General features: G+C 40.1%; 1 protein-coding gene across 1 annotated transcript; it reads left to right on the plus strand.

Annotated features, from left to right (window-relative positions):
* The first annotated feature begins 998 nt into the window (after positions 1-998).
* On the plus strand, positions 999-14,822 carry gprc6a (G protein-coupled receptor, class C, group 6, member A). Its single transcript, XM_051407270.1, has 6 exons — positions 999-1,393; positions 3,416-3,710; positions 8,097-8,900; positions 9,951-10,166; positions 10,440-10,563; positions 11,226-14,822. Exons 1-6 carry the CDS (start codon positions 1,191-1,193, stop codon positions 12,344-12,346), a joined length of 2,763 nt encoding a protein of 920 aa, XP_051263230.1. The 5' UTR covers positions 999-1,190; the 3' UTR covers positions 12,347-14,822.
* Positions 14,823-18,881: the final 4,059 nt, after the last annotated feature.

Consider the following 18,881-nt stretch of genomic DNA (forward strand, 5'->3'; position numbering starts at 1 on the left):
CCGATAGCCTAGGTCTATAGCAGCATAACTAAGGCATGGTTCAGGATGGTAAAGGTCCAGTGTGTAACATTGAGGAGGATCTATTGTCAGAAATGAAATAGAATATTAAAGTTGAATGTTCTCATTAGCATAAAATCACCTGGATATAAGAATCGTTATGTTTTCATTACCTTACAATGAGACGCTTTTATCTACAGATTCCAACATCACCCTTCATGGAGTATTGACAAACCAAACCCAGGCTTTGGATTCAATTCAAATAAATGTTTTAATTCATTTTTATAGCGCCAAATTGTCTAGAAAATTATCTTAAAATGTCTACTTTTTTAACAGACAGAAACCTATAGGGACCTTCAAGTTTTTTTAAAGTTTACAAAGTTTTCCATATTCTCATTCTCCGATCAGACACAAGCAGTGTTCAGTTAGTTGCAATCTGCAATGTGGTACCTCAAGTATGTATTGTTAAGATAACTTGGGAAGTTGCTTGTATCGATTACATTCAGTTAATTGAACTTAAAATAGCAATGAGTATATAATATATAGAATATATATTACATAATATACATTACTCACTTGCAGGATTTCTCCAAACGTATTTATAATGTGTGTAACAGAATTTATCCAAATAAAGTAAGACTAATGTAATTGCATCTTCTTTATACAATTGTTACCACTTAAGTTTAATTTTCTTCCAGTATTATCCAAAATTATTACAATATACAATACTAAAATAGCTGATGTACAATAAAAACAATTTACAATGAATTGATTATCATAAGCAAATTTATGTGACTCAATCTAATTGTTACTGCTGTAATTAAAACTGCTGTAAAAAAAAATGACTGTGTGTCTGTGTCTATGTGTGTGTATGTGTATACAGGGTGTGTTTATGCAAACTTAAACTATGCAGACTGCTCAAGTGCAACAACAAATATGATGGATGTGTCTTCAGCAGAACAGTGACTCAGCCTGCTGTCACTCATGAAGAAGTGGGCAGGGCTGCAGGGGAGAATATGAGAACAGTAACCTGTGAAGGAGGAAGCAAGGGGGAAATTCTATTTTATTTTTGTGAAGATGCTTAAAAAGGAGAGTATCACCCTGCTGGAGGAGAAGAACCGCAGAGAGGCCGGTGAGAGAAGGAAAGAGAGCATAGCAAGCAAACACAGAGCAAAAGCAAAGGAGAAAGTAGCATGGCCCGGGCTGCTCTTCTAATCTATTTGCACATAGCACTTTTCCTCAATATTCTGGAAACAGGACATGCCAGTGAAAGGAGTACCAGAGTGCTGGAAGCTACAGCTCCAGGAGATATCATCATTGGAGGGATCTTTCCCATTCATGAAGACGTAGACAAAGAGAACACCTTCTTTGAACCCCACATACAGCCATGCATCAGGTGAGATCATTCAACCTAATATGAATGACATTATGATAAACAGCCGGGTTTTCTTTTTTTTTTTACTTTTTCAAGTTTAACCTTGACTCTTTGGATGAATCACAAAAACTCCCGAAAGGTCTCCTTTGAGTGTTAAGAATGTTAAGCAGATAGTTCAGTCCTGTACGAGACAAAATAACATGCTATTCAAGAGGTCAAAAGAGGCTTTACTTAAAGGATCAGTGTGTAGGATTTAGTGGCATCTAGTGGTGTAGATGCAATTCCCTCGCTTCCCCTCACAGTTGATGCGAAACATCCTATCTAGAGCCACTGTTTGGTTTGTCCATTCTGGGCTACTGCAGAAACATGATGAGGCAGTCTTAGCAGACTATTTGTTTAAATATCTTAATACATGTCATACAGGGGATTTTTAAAGATTGTTCTTAAAGGTCAAGTGTGTAACAGGATCTATTGTCAGAAACAGAATATTATTTAATATTCATAGGTATGTTTTCATTAGTGTATAATGACCTGAAAATAAGCGTCGCTCTGTTTTCGTTATGTTAGAATGAGACATTTTTAGCTACAGACACCGCAGGTAGCCTTCCGTTCCGTCTGCCATGTTTAACCACTGTGTTTCCACAGTAGCCCAAACCAAACACTGGCTTAGATATATTCTTTTCACAAGTTTAGCAACCACCGTAGTTTCAACTGCAGTCGGAAATAACGCCTTTAGATGCCACTGCCACACTTTAACATCCACCTACTAACTCATTTTCTGGATCTCTCAACCACATCTCAAGCTTTTCATTCATTCATGGACTTTGCTCAAACCACAGATGAAAAACGTTACATGTGATTCAAAGCTCTGAAAGAAACTTCCAAGTAAACCTTGAGTTAAGATAATTCAGTCACGCTTAAATTTACAAGATCAAAAACTAGCCTCCACACTCTTCTTTGGCTGTTGGGTAATTGACTCTATAATGCTCATAACTTATGGCTTATTTTTCATAAAGTGATAGTATGTCTGTTTGTTACATGATAACCTGCATAGTAACTAGTAGATATTACTATCAGATAATGATAGTAGAGTAGAGTGAAAAGTACAATATTTCCCTACAAAATGTAATGGAAAAAAAAGGATAGGAACAGGAAAAACAGGAAAAACAGGATAAAACAGCCTAAAATTGAAATACCCCCCACAAAACCACAATATTTGAGTAAATGTACATAGTTACATTCCATTCTACTGCTGATGCTTTTTTCTTCAAGATGTCATTTGGCTTTACAAATTTAACGTTCCTTTTTGCATCTACAGTATGCAGGTTTGACTAATTATAGTGAAAATACACAGAAGGACTGGGTGTGGGATACAGGTGTGACGTTAAGGCTGTAGCCATGGAGTCACCATTGGGGAACCAGATCAACCAGGGGGGTCTGCACTCAAATTTTGAAAACTAATTTTACTTGATAATGATGATACTGATGATGTTGATGATGATGACAATGACGACTACTATAGCTATTTCTATTAATATCATTACAACACAACTGATTTTTTTCATTAGGATGATGATGATGGTTATCTACTACCACAAACTCAATGATTATCATAATAAATTATTAGGATTTTTAAAAAACAACAACAACAACAAAGAAATCCTGGACTAACCCAGCTGTCTTGATCCGTCTGGGTTCTGCCCTGGTGCCTCTTTGTCCTCGGGGCACCCCTGCCTCACTTCTCTCCCCTCCCCTTACCTCTTTGAATTTAATTTGTGTCTCATTTCTCACGCATTTTCTCTATCTTCTCCAGTTACCTCAACCTTGAACACTACACAATCTCCGCACACACACCTACGGATATTTTAAAATTACATCTCATCTCATCTCAATTCTTAAAATATTTAAAATGTACAAACCCATGGGATGAACATTTTGACAGTCATAAACATAACACATATTACATTATATATATTATATTATAATGAAATACAGGCAGGACAGTGTTTGACATTGGTTGATGACACTGTTCTGTTCATATAGGTTTCAAAATGAAGGTCTGGCGAGGGCACTGACTATGATCAATGCCATAGAGATGATGAATAAATCCCCTCTGCTGGCTGATGTTAACGTCACTCTGGGCTACCGGGTCCTGGACTCCTGCTCTGATGTCAGCACAGCTCTAAGAGCCACAGCGGACCTCACTCAGCCAGCCAACTGCCACAGCGGGAGCCACACCTCAGCCTCTGCCCGGTCAGTCATGGCTGTTATAGGGGCCTCTCATTCTGAAACGTCCATCGCCATCGCCAGGCAACTGACTCTCAAGATGATACCTCAAGTAAGTTGTGAGAAAGAGGAAATGCTGTTAACCCAGCGAGAGAACTGAAGCAGCAGAAAAGGTTTGCATCAGCAGCTGATAAATGTTAGCTTTATCATTAAAACATTACTAACTATGTAATTAAATAAAACAGACTAAATGTGAGGCACCACAGATAAACATAAAGATAAGCTATTCTACTCACACATGTTAAAGAATAGAAATAATACTTGTGCTACAATATCTAACACAATGTATAGAATATATATATATAAAATAAAATAAAATAAAATAAATAATAAAATAAAGGCTAACATAAAATAAATCTAACAATAAACTAAATGCAACAGAATGCAAGCACTAACAGGTAACATAAGTAGAAAAGAAGAAAACAAGTAACTAAATGTGACAAAATGCAACCAAAATTTTAGTTAAACGTAGGTATATACAATATACAACAATACGCACCTTGCAGTTTAGCAGCATAAATTGAAATAAAATAAGTACAAACTAAATAAGTGATAAGGAGTGATTGGATAAAGTGGTAACAGTGGTAAAGTCATAAGAATTGTAGCAGCATTTGTTAGCAGCATAAATCAACTAAGGTACAGTACAACTAAATAAAGTGATGAGGTGATGAAGTGATGAAGTATACATACAAATATACAGTACATATAAGTAAAAAGTAAAAATAAAAATGGAAATAGAAATATAATAAGGCAATAAGAATATATACAAAGTAAATGCAACTCTACATATACAACATATTTCACAGTATGTGCTGACAGAAATTAAATAGTAATGAATTTAAGATTGTGGTGTTGCAGAAATTATATATAATTACAAATTACTGATACACCCCACCACAGCAGAGTCATCAGAAAATTTCTGAATATAAGATAAGATAAGATATTCCTTCATTTGTCCCACAGTGGGGAAATTCCAATGTTGCAGCAGCAAAGTGGATAGAGAAAAAACAGTATAAAAAACAGTAAGAGTAGGAAAATAATAAATAAAAACACTATGTACAAGAGAAAAAACAGTAAGAATCCACAAACAACAGGTAACACAAATAGTAGCAGCAGCAGTTGCACATGGGCAATAGATTGCACAGTGAATATGGAATGGTATTGCATAGTTATTATTAGCTTTGCTATTATCCTCCTCTCTCCCACCACCTGCACTGAGTGGAGGGGGCAACCCAGGACAGAGCTGGCCTTCTTAATCAGTTTGTCGAGTCTCTTCCTGTCGACTGCTGAGATATTGCTGCTCCAGCAGACCACTCCAAAGAAAATGGCTGATGCCACAACAGTATCAAAGAAAGCTATGGCAGGACTCTGTGTGGTAGTTGAAGTCTGTGGTGTAGAGGATGAAGAGGAAGGGAGAGCAGGTGCACATACTGGTCTGCCAGTCAGGTAGTTAGCGATCGAGGACACAAGGGGAGAATCCACGTCGATCGCTGTCGGCTTCTCACCCAGCAGAGCTGGCCAGAAAGTGTTGAAAGCACTGGAGAAGTAAAAAAACATGACCCTCACAGTGCTCACATGCTTGTTCAGGTGGGTGTAGATGCGATTGAGCAGGAAGATGATAGCATCCTCAACTCCCAGTTGGGGCTGGTAGGTGAACTGGAGTGGGTCTTTATATTTTGTGAACTACATGACCTGGCAATTGACTTGTGAAAGAAAGTACAATAGTTCCTCCGTTCAAATACAACGCGAAAAATTCACCGAAAATGAGCACGGAATTCACTATGGCCAACTTTGATGGCACGCCACGGACACGCCCTTCAACGTACATGCACAAATAGCACAACTTTTAATCAGAACCATTTTTTGACTGTACTCACAAATTCCGATAAATTCCCTAGGAGGAGTTGAAAGTGAAAATGAAAATCAAAATGGCAGACTTCCTGTGGGGTTTCGGGTATGGGTCCAAGAGGCTGTTTTGTACGTCCTGGCATGTTACACGGGCCTACCGAGTTTCGTACATATCGGTGAAACGTGGCGCCGGGGCTGCAGTTTTTTCATCCTATAGGGGGCGCTACAAACACAACAAACACAATTTTTGGTATGTGAGCTTCAGGCAGTACTCTTCACGTGCCCTGTGAATTTCATATTCATAACTATCACGGTCTCCGCACAGTGATTTACCATGCCACCAGAGTGCCACCTAGTGGCGGATTGTTGACAAATTTTTTAGCGAGCCTCAGGGAGCTATGGGCAAGTATCGTACCGAGTTTCATTTCAATCACACTTGCCGTTATGGAGATATAAACTTCTTCATTTTAAAGAACGCCACCTAGAGGCGATGGCCTGAAACTGTGCACGATGCCTAAGGAAGACAAGAGAAACTAAGGACCCAAGTTTGATGTCAATCAGACATACCAATGTGGAGAAATGGTCCACTTCCTTTTTTGACGAAAAATCTACAGGAAGAATTTTATAGCGTTCTTATTTTTTGAAATTTCAAAAATGTTCAAATTACTTTTTGCCAGGGCAGTCCCCAGGTGCTAGGTGAAAAATGTTGTGTGAATCGGACAAAGCGTGTAGGAGGAACACGAAAAAGTAGTTTAAGGATATTTTGCGCTCTAACGAAAAAAAATTATAGGTGGAAGTGGCCTATATGGTGAGATTCAGCTCTATTCACCGAACGTGTGGATATAAGTTTTTTGAATGTGTGACAGGGAGTTATTAGCCTAAACGCACTTTTCATGATAGTAGCGCCTCCTAGTGGCGGACCCAAAAGCGACGCATAGAATACCAAATTTTTCACCAGGCCTGACCACTTTGCCAAATAAAATTGACTTTTCGTATATGCTCAGGGGGGCAAAAATGCAATCAAAAGTGCTAAAAATAGGGAAGAATAAACGAAGCAAAAACAATAGGGACCTCCAGCGGTCGCTTGCGAGGTCCCTGATAATATCAGTAATATCAGTGGGAGTCAAGCAGGACCATGGCAGGAGGCTCCACCAGGATCCATGAGAACCTGCGAGATGAGAAAGCACAAGAACTCCGGGGAAGAAGTGAAGGTAGTAACGTGCATTAATGGGACATGAATGTGTGCAGAAAGAGAGGGAGAGGATGAGAGGACCTCAGTGCATCATGGGAGATCCCCTGGCAGTCTAGGCCTATAGCAGCATAACTAAGGGATGGTTCAGGACTCACCTGATCCAGCCCTAACTATAAGCTTTATCAAAGAGGAACATCTTAAGCCTACTCTTGAATGTGGAGAGGGTGTCTGCCTCCCGAACCACAACTGGAAGCTGGTTCCACAGGAGAGGAGCTTGGTAACTGAAGGCTCTGGCTCCTGTTCTCGGAGGTGTTTGGGGCCAGGTACAAGAACTAATTTAGATAATTGATTATTTCATCAGGCTTGATTGATAGATATAACTGGGTATCATCTGAATGACAATGAAAGTTAATGGAGTAATTCCTGCTAATGTTGCCTAAGGGCAGCATATATAATGTGAATAGAATTGGTCCAAGCACAGAACCTTGTGGAACTTCAAGACTGACTTTAGTGTTTATAGTTGTACAAACTGAGAACAGTCTGATAAGTATGACTCAAACCAGTTTAATGCAGTTCCTTGAATGCCAATTAGATGCTCAAGTCTCTGTAAAAGAATATGATGGTCAATGAATAACCAGAGCTGTCTCTGTGCTATGATGAACTCTTATTCCTGACAAAATCCTCAAATAAGCTATTGTTATATAGAAAGTCACACAACTGTTTGGCGACTACTTTCTCCAGAATCTTAGAGAGGAAGGGGAGGTTAGAAATCGGTCTATAGTTGGCTAAAACCCCTGGGTCAAGAGTGGGCTTTTTGAGAAGGGGTTTAATTACAGCTACTTTAAAGGACTGTGGTACATATCCTGATAATAAAGAAAGATTAATCATATCCAGTTAACAAATGTGCCAACTAAGGGTAAGACTTCTTTAAGCAGCCTAGTTGGGATGGGGTCTAACAGACAGGTTGATGGCTTCGATGTAGAAATTACTGAAGTTAATTGATGCAGCTTGATAGCAGAAAAACTAAATATATATCTGATTTTACATTTGTTAAAATTCCTGAACTTGGAGAGACAGCGATACCTGTTGAGGATATTGGTGATTAATTTTGCCCCTCATATTAATCATTTTATCATAAAAGAACACATACATGGCTCAATAGAGCTGTGACTCTCTGTCAGCCTGGCTACAGTGCTGAAGAGGAACCTAGGCTTATTCTTATTTTCTTCTATTAGTGCTGAATAATAGGCTCCTCTGGCATTACGGATTGCCTTTCTATATGTTTTAAGACTATCTTGCCAAACTGAACGATATTCTAATAGTTTGGAAGAGCGCCATTGCCTTTCTCTTTGCTTTAATTGGCATCTCTATAAATAACATTGCTTTTCTTTTCTCCAGATCAGTTATTCATCGACCGCTGTCATTCTGAGCGATAAGAGCCGCTTCCCCACCTTCATGAGGACCATTCCTAATGATGAGCATCAGACAGCTGCCATGGTCAGTCTGCTCAGCACCTATGGCTGGAACTGGGTGGGAATAGTTACCACAGATGGAAATTACGGCAGGTCAGCGCTTGACCACTTTGTGTCCCACGCTTCTGAAAAGGGGATGTGTGTGGCCTTCAAATCAATCCTACCTCAATCTGTAAGCAACCCTGATGTCTGCTCTGCTGTCATGCAGACTGCCAAAACCATTTACAGGAACCCCAAGGTACAGCTGGTTGTGTCCTTTGCCACGGCAACTCACATGATGTACCTATACCAGGAGCTTAAGAATCAGACGCTGAAAGCAGGACAGAACATGAGGTCAATGAGAAGAGTCTGGGTGGCCAGTGACAGCTGGTCCTCCTCCAGCTCTGTGACAGGTAACTTAACTCTGGACGACATAGGACACATTGTGGGCTTTACCTTCAAAAGGGGAGACATGTCATCATTCAGTGAGTACCTGAGCAGGCTGGAGGCGGCTGGACAGGACTACACTGAGAATAACTCCTTCATGCAGGAGTTCTACAGGCAGCTAAATGCTACTGAAGGTTCTGGATACACTGAGCTGGTGTCTAAAGCTGTGAACACCCTCAGAGAACACTCTCATGCTGCTTCTGTCTTCAGTATTGAGATGGCTGTGAGTGCTATCGCTCAGGCTGTGGCATCTATCTGCAAGAGCAGAGACTGCAAAACACCAGGCACCGTGCAACCCTGGGAGGTAATGACATACATGAGTGTGTGTTTGCATGTGTGTGCCCTTGTGTTGCATTCATAAGGTCCACATGGATTAATTTTAGGATGCGGATAAGGGTTTAGGGTTACAGGCAGCTAGGATTATGGGTAAGGTTAGATTCAGATAACAGTTGAGGGGTTAGGTTTTGGCTGTTGAGAGAGATTATTGTCACATTAAATATGATACCTCAGTATACTTACCGTAAACACAGGGTTGAGACAGCAGCCTCTTTCTCACACCTGTGGAAATGTTGGAAAGTGTTTTTCTATAGCCTATTATTACCACATTTCCCATGAAACCTGTTACTATCCAGGTCCACCTTATCTCCAAATATCCAGACTCACAGGCTTCCCAGATGATTAATTGGATTTGGACAGCTACTTTCTATAATATAACATGGGTACCAGCACTCACAAACTTGTGATGGAGAAACAGCTTAGTCTTGGTTAGGATTAGCACCCTAAAGGGCAGTTGACCATGTTTTGGCCGTTGGAAGGCCACCCAAGGGGACAATTTATTGAGTTTTATCTAGCATAGAGATATAAAAGAGGGCATTTGTCTGGTGTTTTTTTAAAACTTTTTATCCAGTTTCAAGCCACTTTTTTACCATCCACTGTTTAGATCTTGGGGGGTTTTAACTATTTTTTAACTCTAACTTTTTAACACTAACCGGGAGAAGCTAACTGCAATGACAGCAACGGTGGTGAAGACTCCCATGATCACTCTTCAGCTGTCACTATCAATTAAGATAAAAAGATCTATCTTTGTTCAGCTTTGTTGTCTTTGTTTTTAACTGTATTCTATCTTCCAGTAAATTATTCTCGGAATTGTGTATAAGTACTTCGAGAACAACTTAAAACTGGAGTCAGAACCCTTGTTGTGTACACATACCTGGCCAATAAAGCTAGTAATAAATTCTGATTAACTGATAGTGTTCTCAAGTATAGTTGTGCAGTATATACAACAGTATGCAAGTAGTGTGGTTTAATAGACTTATCCAAGGCACTGACTTGATAAATGAAATGTCTCCTGTAGGTGCTGAAAGCTCTGTGGATGCAGAAGTTTAAACTTCGAGGACAGGGCTATACGTTTGACAGCAGGGGAGACATCAACCTGGGCTATGATGTTACAATGTGGAAGTCAGATGGAGGAAGCATCTACGTCCATGATGTTGTAGCTCAGTATCACCTACACAACAACACCTTCACCTACACCAACTACAGCACCACCCGACATTTCCAGGGCCTAAAGGTAGCCCCTCATTCTGCTGCCCTGATGTCATTTTGTATAAATACAGAAACCAACACACATACTGCAGTGTCTGTTTACTGAAAACATTCAGACCGTTAAAGCTAACCTAAGCAATACTAAAAAAATATGATTTCAGTTTAAATGGACAGTATATTCAGTGTTGGTCCTATAAAAGAAGAAGTTATGTAGGATACAGTAAAACTGTAAAACATTTAATTAAATAAATAAAATAATGAATAGTCTTTAATCATTGTCTCTCCTCGTTTCCCTCAGCACATCATCTCAAAATGCTCCAATAGCTGTGTCCCTGGAGAGTTCAAGAAAACGGCTGAGGGTCAACACACCTGTTGTTATGAATGCATCAACTGCACTGAGAACTACTACTCTAATAATACAGGTAAGGCCACTCATACACACATTCCATGCACAACAGTTAATACCCATGCTTTGGTTAAAGGACCAGTGTTTAGTGGCCTCTAGAGGTGAAGTGAAGTTGCATATAGCCATATCTCAGCCAACTATCAGTATGACGATAGCTGGTCCTATTCTGGCCCAATGTTAAACCAGAGGAGAGGAAGAGAGATTGTCTGACAAATAATATTTTACAGTTTTCAAATGGTGTGATGTGAAAATCAGTCATCCGGGCCAAATATGGCCAGTGTGTGCATTAATGAAGTGGCTTGGTTAAGGTTGAGTCAAAGTTGACATCTAGAACCAGTGCTGCAACTTGTCTAGTCCAACATACAGTTGAGATATGGCTATATCATGGGCTATTTGTGGCTACCACATCTGGACCACCCGTGGACCATAACTCATTGCTGTATCTGGGCCAAATGTAAGTGGGATGTCACTGTACCAGACTAATTTTGCTATGTGGATTAAGAGAAGAAACATCTTCAAGACTAAAACAATCCAGTTGACTTCTAGCTTACCTGGGTTATTCTCATCAAGCTATGATGTGTATGTTAGCTGATTATCCAGATTAGGTTTGGAATTCTTTGTGCACAGAGCCTGCATGTGGTTGTTTTATTCTTTACCTGTGCTCCTTCATCCCTGCAGATATGGACCAGTGTTTGAGCTGTGACACAAACACAGAGTGGTCTCCAAAGGGCAGTTCCAGCTGCATCCCCAAAACCCTGCTCTTCTTCTCCTGGCAGAACGGCTTTGCTGTGGTGCTCCTGACATTTTCTGCCCTGGGCATCCTCCTGACTGTGCTGGTGTCAGCTTTGTTCCTACATCAGCGGGACACCCCTGTAGTGAAGGCTGCCGGAGGGCCACTTAGCCAGACCATCCTGTTCTCTGTGGTCATCAGTTACATCAGTGCCATGCTGTTTGTTGGCCGGCCCAACAGCCTCCAATGCAAGGCACGACAGGTGCTCTTTGGCATCAGCTTCACTCTGTGTGTCTCCTGTATCCTGGTCAAGACCCTGCATATCCTGCTAGCCTTCCAGTTTGACCCTAAACTGCAGGAGGTTCTGCGGAGGCTCTACCAGCCTTACATCATCGTCAGCATCTGCGTGGCCTTACAGGTAACTACCTGCATCTGCTGGCTGGTCCTCAAAAGCCCATATAATCACATCATCAGGCTTCCAACCAGTCTGCTGGAGGACTGTCATGAAGGCTCATATTTGGCCTTCGGGGTGATGCTGGGCTACATAGCTGTTCTGGCTTTTGTGTGTTTCATCTGCGCCTTCAAAGGACGCAAACTGCCACAGCACTACAATGAGGCAAAGTTCATCACCTTCAGCATGCTGCTCTACCTCATCTCGTGGCTGCTCTTTGTTCCTGTCTACGTCACCACTTCAGGAGTGTACCTACCAGCTGTGGAGATGGTTGTCATTCTCATCTCCAACTTCGGCATCCTGAGCTGTCATTTTTTCCCAAAGTGCTATATAATCCTTTTTAAGAAGGAACAAAACACCAAGAGTGCTTTCAGGAAGAATCTGTATGAATACTCGAGCAAAACCACAGACTCCGTCTCTGTGTCTGGGAGCTCAGTGTCAGAGCGACAGTCCAGCACTGGTCAGCACTTTGTCATCAGTGCCTCGTCGCTCTCTGTACCTGCAGCCAATCCTTTCAAAACTGCTATGGTGACAAACTGCAGAGAGCAGACTAGCTGCACAAGTTTGCACAGAGGTTCAATCTCACGACACTGCCTCAGAAGAAGCACCAGCATATAAACTTTTCATATAAGCTTCTCAACCAAAATCCATTATATTGAACTGTACATTTTGAAAGTTCTTAATGACTATACTGTACATTTAAAAAGATGTATCTATGTTTTTCAGAAGTAAGAAGTCAAACGTATTTTCTGTTTTGTGCTCTATTTGTCATTGTGAGAATATATATCCTAAAATAAAACAAAGCAAAAACTACAGCGGCAGAATCATTTACCTGGGGCGTTTCAGCAAATCAAATGTAATGTGTATCCCAGTGGCTTTGACATGGTCAGATTACATAAATGAGGTCTGGGATAATCCCATCATTATATAAATAACTACTAAAAAATAATGAGGCTCATGAGAAAACACCAAAAGAATTAGGGTGTGGATTATTTTGAATAATCTTGTGTATCTTGGTCATGATTTCTGATGATGAGACATTGTTGTTGTATGTCTGTAATGTAGTTTTCGGGCGCTTTAAGTACCACAAGTTGAGTGTGTCTGGTACCATTAAATTGTAGAGAAGGCCTCTATAGCGTATATGTCCAAACCTCGACAACTCACACCAAAACAATCAATAGAATAGATGAATAAATAGCACCACAGATAAGAGAAAAAATGTGTATTGTCCTGTCCCTTTAACTTGAAAGTTTGTACATGCACACATACATGATCAATAAAATCTGGATGTATGTCATGTCAGGATGAGAATGGATACAGCAGACATCAGTGCTAACACAGGGATCAGTGTCTGCAGACTGTTAGTGTGTGTTTACTGACTCCAACCAATCACCCAGCGCCTTGGCTTCAGGCCTGTGATGGTAACAACTGAATAGTTGCCATTTTGAGACACGGTCAATGAGCCACAATTGTCTGAAGCACTGAGGGGATTTGACCACAATTGCCACCCAGCATCAATCATGTCTGCGTGACAGCAAGTCAGGAAGGTTGAGAAACTTTCCTCTCACTTAAATGCTTTCTGTGATGATTGATGCTGAAGTTTAAGGACATGTAAGAATGAGGAAGAACTAACAAAACCTGCACAACAGTTGAGACACACAATCAATAGTGGATTCTATTAATACCCACTGCTCAAGTCAGTCATCAAAGGTGCTTAACATACATACATCACTTTTGTCAGATCTTATGATATCTAACCTTGCTGATAGTGTCAATAACATGCGATCCATAAGATATACCTCTGAAAAACCATCCTCCATGGAGGTCAATGGAACTTTTTAGTGCTGCTCAGAACATTGAATCTTTATTCAACAGCAACGGGTCATGTTACTGGGTTGTAAGACAATATCAATACACTGGAGTATTGCAATATTTTGTTTTGTTATATTGTATTGATTCTCAGAAACACTATCGATTTGTGTGTTTAAACCCCCAACTGTTATGTAACTGTTAAAACTGAGGGCTATGACGTTGGATGTTACAGTGACTACACAACTATTTTTAATGCATATGGTGGCGTGTTCTTTATATGACAGTTTTCTAAAAAATTAAATGTTATATATTTTGCAATATATCACCTTGCTAACAATATCGCAGTATATCACAATATATATCATCGTAAACCCTGTATCGTGATACGTATCGTATCGCTGGATTCCTGCCAATACACAGCCCCTAGATAGATTCAGCCCCCTGGCATCACCCTCTTTGATGCTGCTTCCCTAGCATACCACTACGAACAGCAGCTTGAAGGTAGTTTATTGTTGAGTGTCATTCCCAAAGCATTGATATTGGAGAACCTGGGAATGAGACTCCACAATAAACTGTCTTTCTTGTCTCTGATTGGTTACAGCAAAACAATCTTAACTTCTGAAAGAATAAAAAACACTACGTTTTGTCTGGTCTGGTCTGGTCTAACCAGTAGTTTATAGTGACTTCTGCCAGCCAATTTGAGCAAACTTAATATAGACGGTGGTAATAAGGTGGTTCAATTCACTGATTTTATGACTACTTTATTTTTAGCATTCATTCCTAATGCGATAACTCTACTCAATTCATAAGCACCTCTTACACTGGAACCATGTCCATTATTGTTCTTTGTATTGTGCATGTTGTGTTATTTATTATTGTCTACATTGTGATTTACAATTATATGTTTTAACCTACCTGTGAAGCAAAAGGCAACTTTCAACATTTGTGGACAATAAAGATTATTATTATTATTATTATTATTATTATTATTATTATTTTATTATTATTATAAATATCCTGTAATGGTGTCTTAAGGGGAGAGCTACAGTTGAATATGGTAAAAATGTTAAACTAATAGCTATCAATATGAAATTCTACTCCAGTTTACATACATTCCCAGAACAGAATCCAGGTTCCAAATGTGTGTGTTTCACTTGTTGACGTATTAGAGCCATTAGTCTGAAAAAACATGTATCTTAAATCTCAAAACTGACCAGTGAATAAAAAAGTTTTTGCCTGTGGTGTCTATAAGGCCACACTGGCTGTTGCACAATAAAAGTTATCAAGTTGTCAAGACAAGTTCTTCAGGGTGATAGAGAATGTTGGGTAAACTCCAAAACCTGACCTCCATCCAACTTAGCATGTGTTTCACCTGCCCAAGGGCAAAAACCCTGCAAAACAAGCAAGTAGTGAAGGTGACAGCAGTACAGGCTTGTCTGCAGCTAAATGGACGAAATATACAGTGGGTACGGAAAGTATTCAGACCCCTTTAAAATGTTCACTCTTTGTTTCATTGCAGCCATTTGCTAAAATCAAAAAAGTTCATTTTATTTCTCATTAATGTACACTCAGCACCCCATCTTGACAGAAAAAAACAGAAATGTAGAATTTTTTGCAAATTTATTAAAAAAGAAAAACTGAAATATCACATGGTCATAAGTATTCAGACCCTTTGCTGTGACACTCATATTTAACTCACATGCTGTCCATTTCTTCTGATCCTCCTTGAGATGGTCCTGCTCCTTCATTGGAGTCTAGCTGTGTTTAATTAAACTGATTGGACTTGATTAGGAAAGGCACACACCTGTCTATATAAGACCTTACAGCTCACAGTGCATGTCAGAGCAAATGAGAATCATGAGGTCGAAGGAACTGCCCAAGGAGCTCAGAGACAGAATTGTGGCAAGGCACAGATCTGGCCAAGGTTACAAAAGAATTTCTGCAGCACTCAAGGTTCCTAAGAGCACCGTGGCCTCCATAATCCTTAAATGGAAGAAGTTTGGGACGACCAGAACTCTTCCTAGACCTGGCCGTCCAGCCAAACTGAGCAATCGTGGGAGAAGAGCCTTGGTGAGAGAGGTAAAGAAGAACCCAAAGATCACTGTGGCTGAGCTCCAGAGATGCAGTAGGGAGATGGGAGAAAGTTCCACAAAGTCAACTATCACTGCAGCCCTGCACCAGTCGGGGCTTTATGGCAGAGTGGCCCGACGGAAGCCTCTCCTCAGTGCAAGACATATGAAAGCCTGCATAGAGTTTGCCAAAAAACACATGAAGGACTCCCAGACTATGAGAAATAAGATTCTCTGGTCTGATGAGACCAAGATTGAACTTTTTGGCGTTAATTCTAAGCGGTATGTGTGGAGAAAACCAGGCACTGCTCATCACCTGCCCAATACAATCCCAACAGTGAAACATGGTGGTGGCAGCATCAGGCTATGGGGATGTTTTTCAGCTGCAGGGACAGGACGACTGGTTGCAATTGAAGGAAAGATGAATGCGGCCAAGTACAGAGATATCCTGGAAGAAAACCTCTTCCAGAGTGCTCAGGACCTCAGACTGGGCCGAAGGTTCACCTTCCAACAAGACAATAACCCTAAGCACACAGCTAAAAAAGGAGTGGCTTCGGAACAACTCTGTGACCATTCTTGACTGGCCCAGCCAGAGCCCTGACCTAAACCCAATTGAGCATCTCTGGAGAGATCTGAAAATGGCTGTCCACCAACAATCACCATCCAACCTGACAGAACTGGAGAGGATCTGCAAGGAAGAATGGAAGAGGATCCCTAAATCCAGGTGTGAAAAACTTGTTGCATCATTCCCAAGAAGACTCATGGCTGTAGTAGCTCAAAAGGGTGCTTCTACTCAATACTGAGCAAAGGGTCTGAATACTTATGACCATGTGATATTTCAGTTTTTCTTTTTTAATAAATTTGCAAAAATTTCTACATTTCTGTTTTTTTTTTTTTTTCTGTCAAGATGGGGTGCTGAGTGTATATTAATGAGAAATAAAATGAACTTTTTTGATTTTAGCAAATGGCTGCAATGAAACAAAGAGTGAAAAAGGTCTGAATACTTTCCGTACCCACTGTATATGTCTGATGGTGGCTGACAGTCTCACTGCGTTCAGTCTGAATGTTTCACAGCAATCGGATTAACATTTACAATAAAAGTGATTCCTCCTTACCTTAAGTGATACTCCACATGCAATACGTAACTTTTTTTGCAGTGGCCAGTAGCTCCTAAGTTGTTTTAATGTGTTTTGGGGGTTTTTTCAGCTTGATTGCTGAAACCTCATTAAATGATGTCTCATTGGGTTTAATTTTTTAGGGCCAAAATTGTTCAAATGGACTGGATCAGGAGATTGTGACCATGGTAACAGATGTATATACAGATGCTGACAGAGTGCAGGATGAGAGTGTGTTTGTGTTTACATGGATGATGCTTGATACTCAAACTCAGTCAAAGTGGATGACACTGACATAAATTCAAAAAATACACTGCAGAATTATTTCCTGGACATATATGTGTATGTATATAAATAACTTTATTTTGGTTTATTTTATTTTATGTTATTCTAATAGAAATGTAATTATCTGTTATATGTGTAGCATGAAGTGACTATAAACTTTTATTTTGTTGTACAGCCTTGTGTTGCATAATGATAAATGCATTTCCTTGCTTGATTTAAATAGATGCTGTTCACTCAGCAACGGATATATGGCTTCTGTTGGGAAAGCAACCTTCTGCCGAACACTTCTGCATCTTTAAAACAGAGACAGAAAGCAGGAGGTAATGGCCTCATATCTACTGGGTGCTCTCATGGAAGTGAATCCTGCGGGTTTTAACAGCTCACTTCCAAGAATATGATGTCTCTGTTTTGACAGCTACACACGCTCAGTTTGTTTTCTCTTCTAGACTTGTTTGCTCTGCTTTATCAGTCAGTGAAGATTATTTGATCTGCTAACACAGTAATGTACACGCATTCAAAAATGAAGTATCCTTAATAAGGAGGTTCATACACCACACAACTTAAAATGACGTTGGAGACAATGAATCCACTGTATGAAAGCAACCGTGTCAGCCTTTTATGAGAGGGTAAACAGCCTCAGGCTTGCTAGTCATTCAGTTTCATCCAAGCTGAAAATCCCCAGCTCTAAACTGGTCAGTCTGGTTGTGCAACCAAAATAAGACTATAGGAAGGAAGAGGAGAACCATAACAACTTTAAATATTAGATGGCACACCAGCTTCCCGTAAACCCTTTTCAATGTGGCAGTATCTTTGTTATTTTAGTAGGTGGGCCTTTATGAAAACTGGGTCTCCATTTGTTGCACAAAATAAGGCCCCAAGACCACAATCGAATGACTGCGGGCAGAACAGGAGCCTGAGAGCTCAACAGAAACTTGAAATTCTCTCATAGCTGTGAGGAATGCAAAATGCTCCCAGCAACAAATACCACTCTGTAATGGGATATATGTGAGCTGAGATTCCACCGTCTTGTAATCGTCACTGATACTGAAGGACATATTCACTTTCAACAATAGACAGACTGACATTGTCCCATTGATTCTTCTGACGTGTGTAGAGATGACAGGAGGACTGTTTGTATTATTTAATGTTAGTTCATATGCTCATATTTATATTCATAGATGAGTCCCAAAATGTTTTGCCCTCTTAATTGTAAAGACAAAATCACAAAAATTATTTTACATAATTTATACCATTCCTATTAGTTCTTTTGATTATTTTGTTATCACTTTGTAATATCCTTTCTATATTATTACTAATGGCTTATTAGTGGTTATTAAAGTGGTTCAAGATACTGAACCTGTGCACCTGTCTGTCTGTCTCTCGCTCTCTCTCTCTCTCTCTCACCCCAACTGGTCGAGACAGACGACCACCCACCTAGAGCCTGAGGATCTGTCCTAGGTTTCTGCCTTTTAACAGGTAGTGTTTCCTTGCCCTTGTCTCCAAGTGCTTGCTCATGGTGGTACTGTTGGGTCTCTGTAATTAATGTTATAAAGAGTTCGGTCTAGACCTGCTCTATTTGAAAAGTGTCCTGAGATAACTTCTGTTATGAATTGGCGCTATACAAATAAAATTGAATTGAATTGAACCCCAAATTGCTCCTGATGCTGCGTCATCGGTGTTGGACTGTGAATGAGTGAGTTAGTTCTTTGCCATCACTGTGTGAATGTGAGAATGTGGCATGTAGTTTAAAAGCGCTTTGAGAGGTCGGAAGACTAGAAAGGCGCTATACAGGTCCATTTACCATTCATGGACAATTCATTCAAAGTGAAAATGTAGAAAGAACAGCAGAGGTGAACAGTTTATGGTAGATCT

Source organism: Dicentrarchus labrax, unplaced genomic scaffold (assembly GCF_905237075.1).
Source record: "Dicentrarchus labrax unplaced genomic scaffold, dlabrax2021, whole genome shotgun sequence".
Classification (NCBI taxonomy): Eukaryota; Metazoa; Chordata; class Actinopteri; family Moronidae; genus Dicentrarchus; species Dicentrarchus labrax.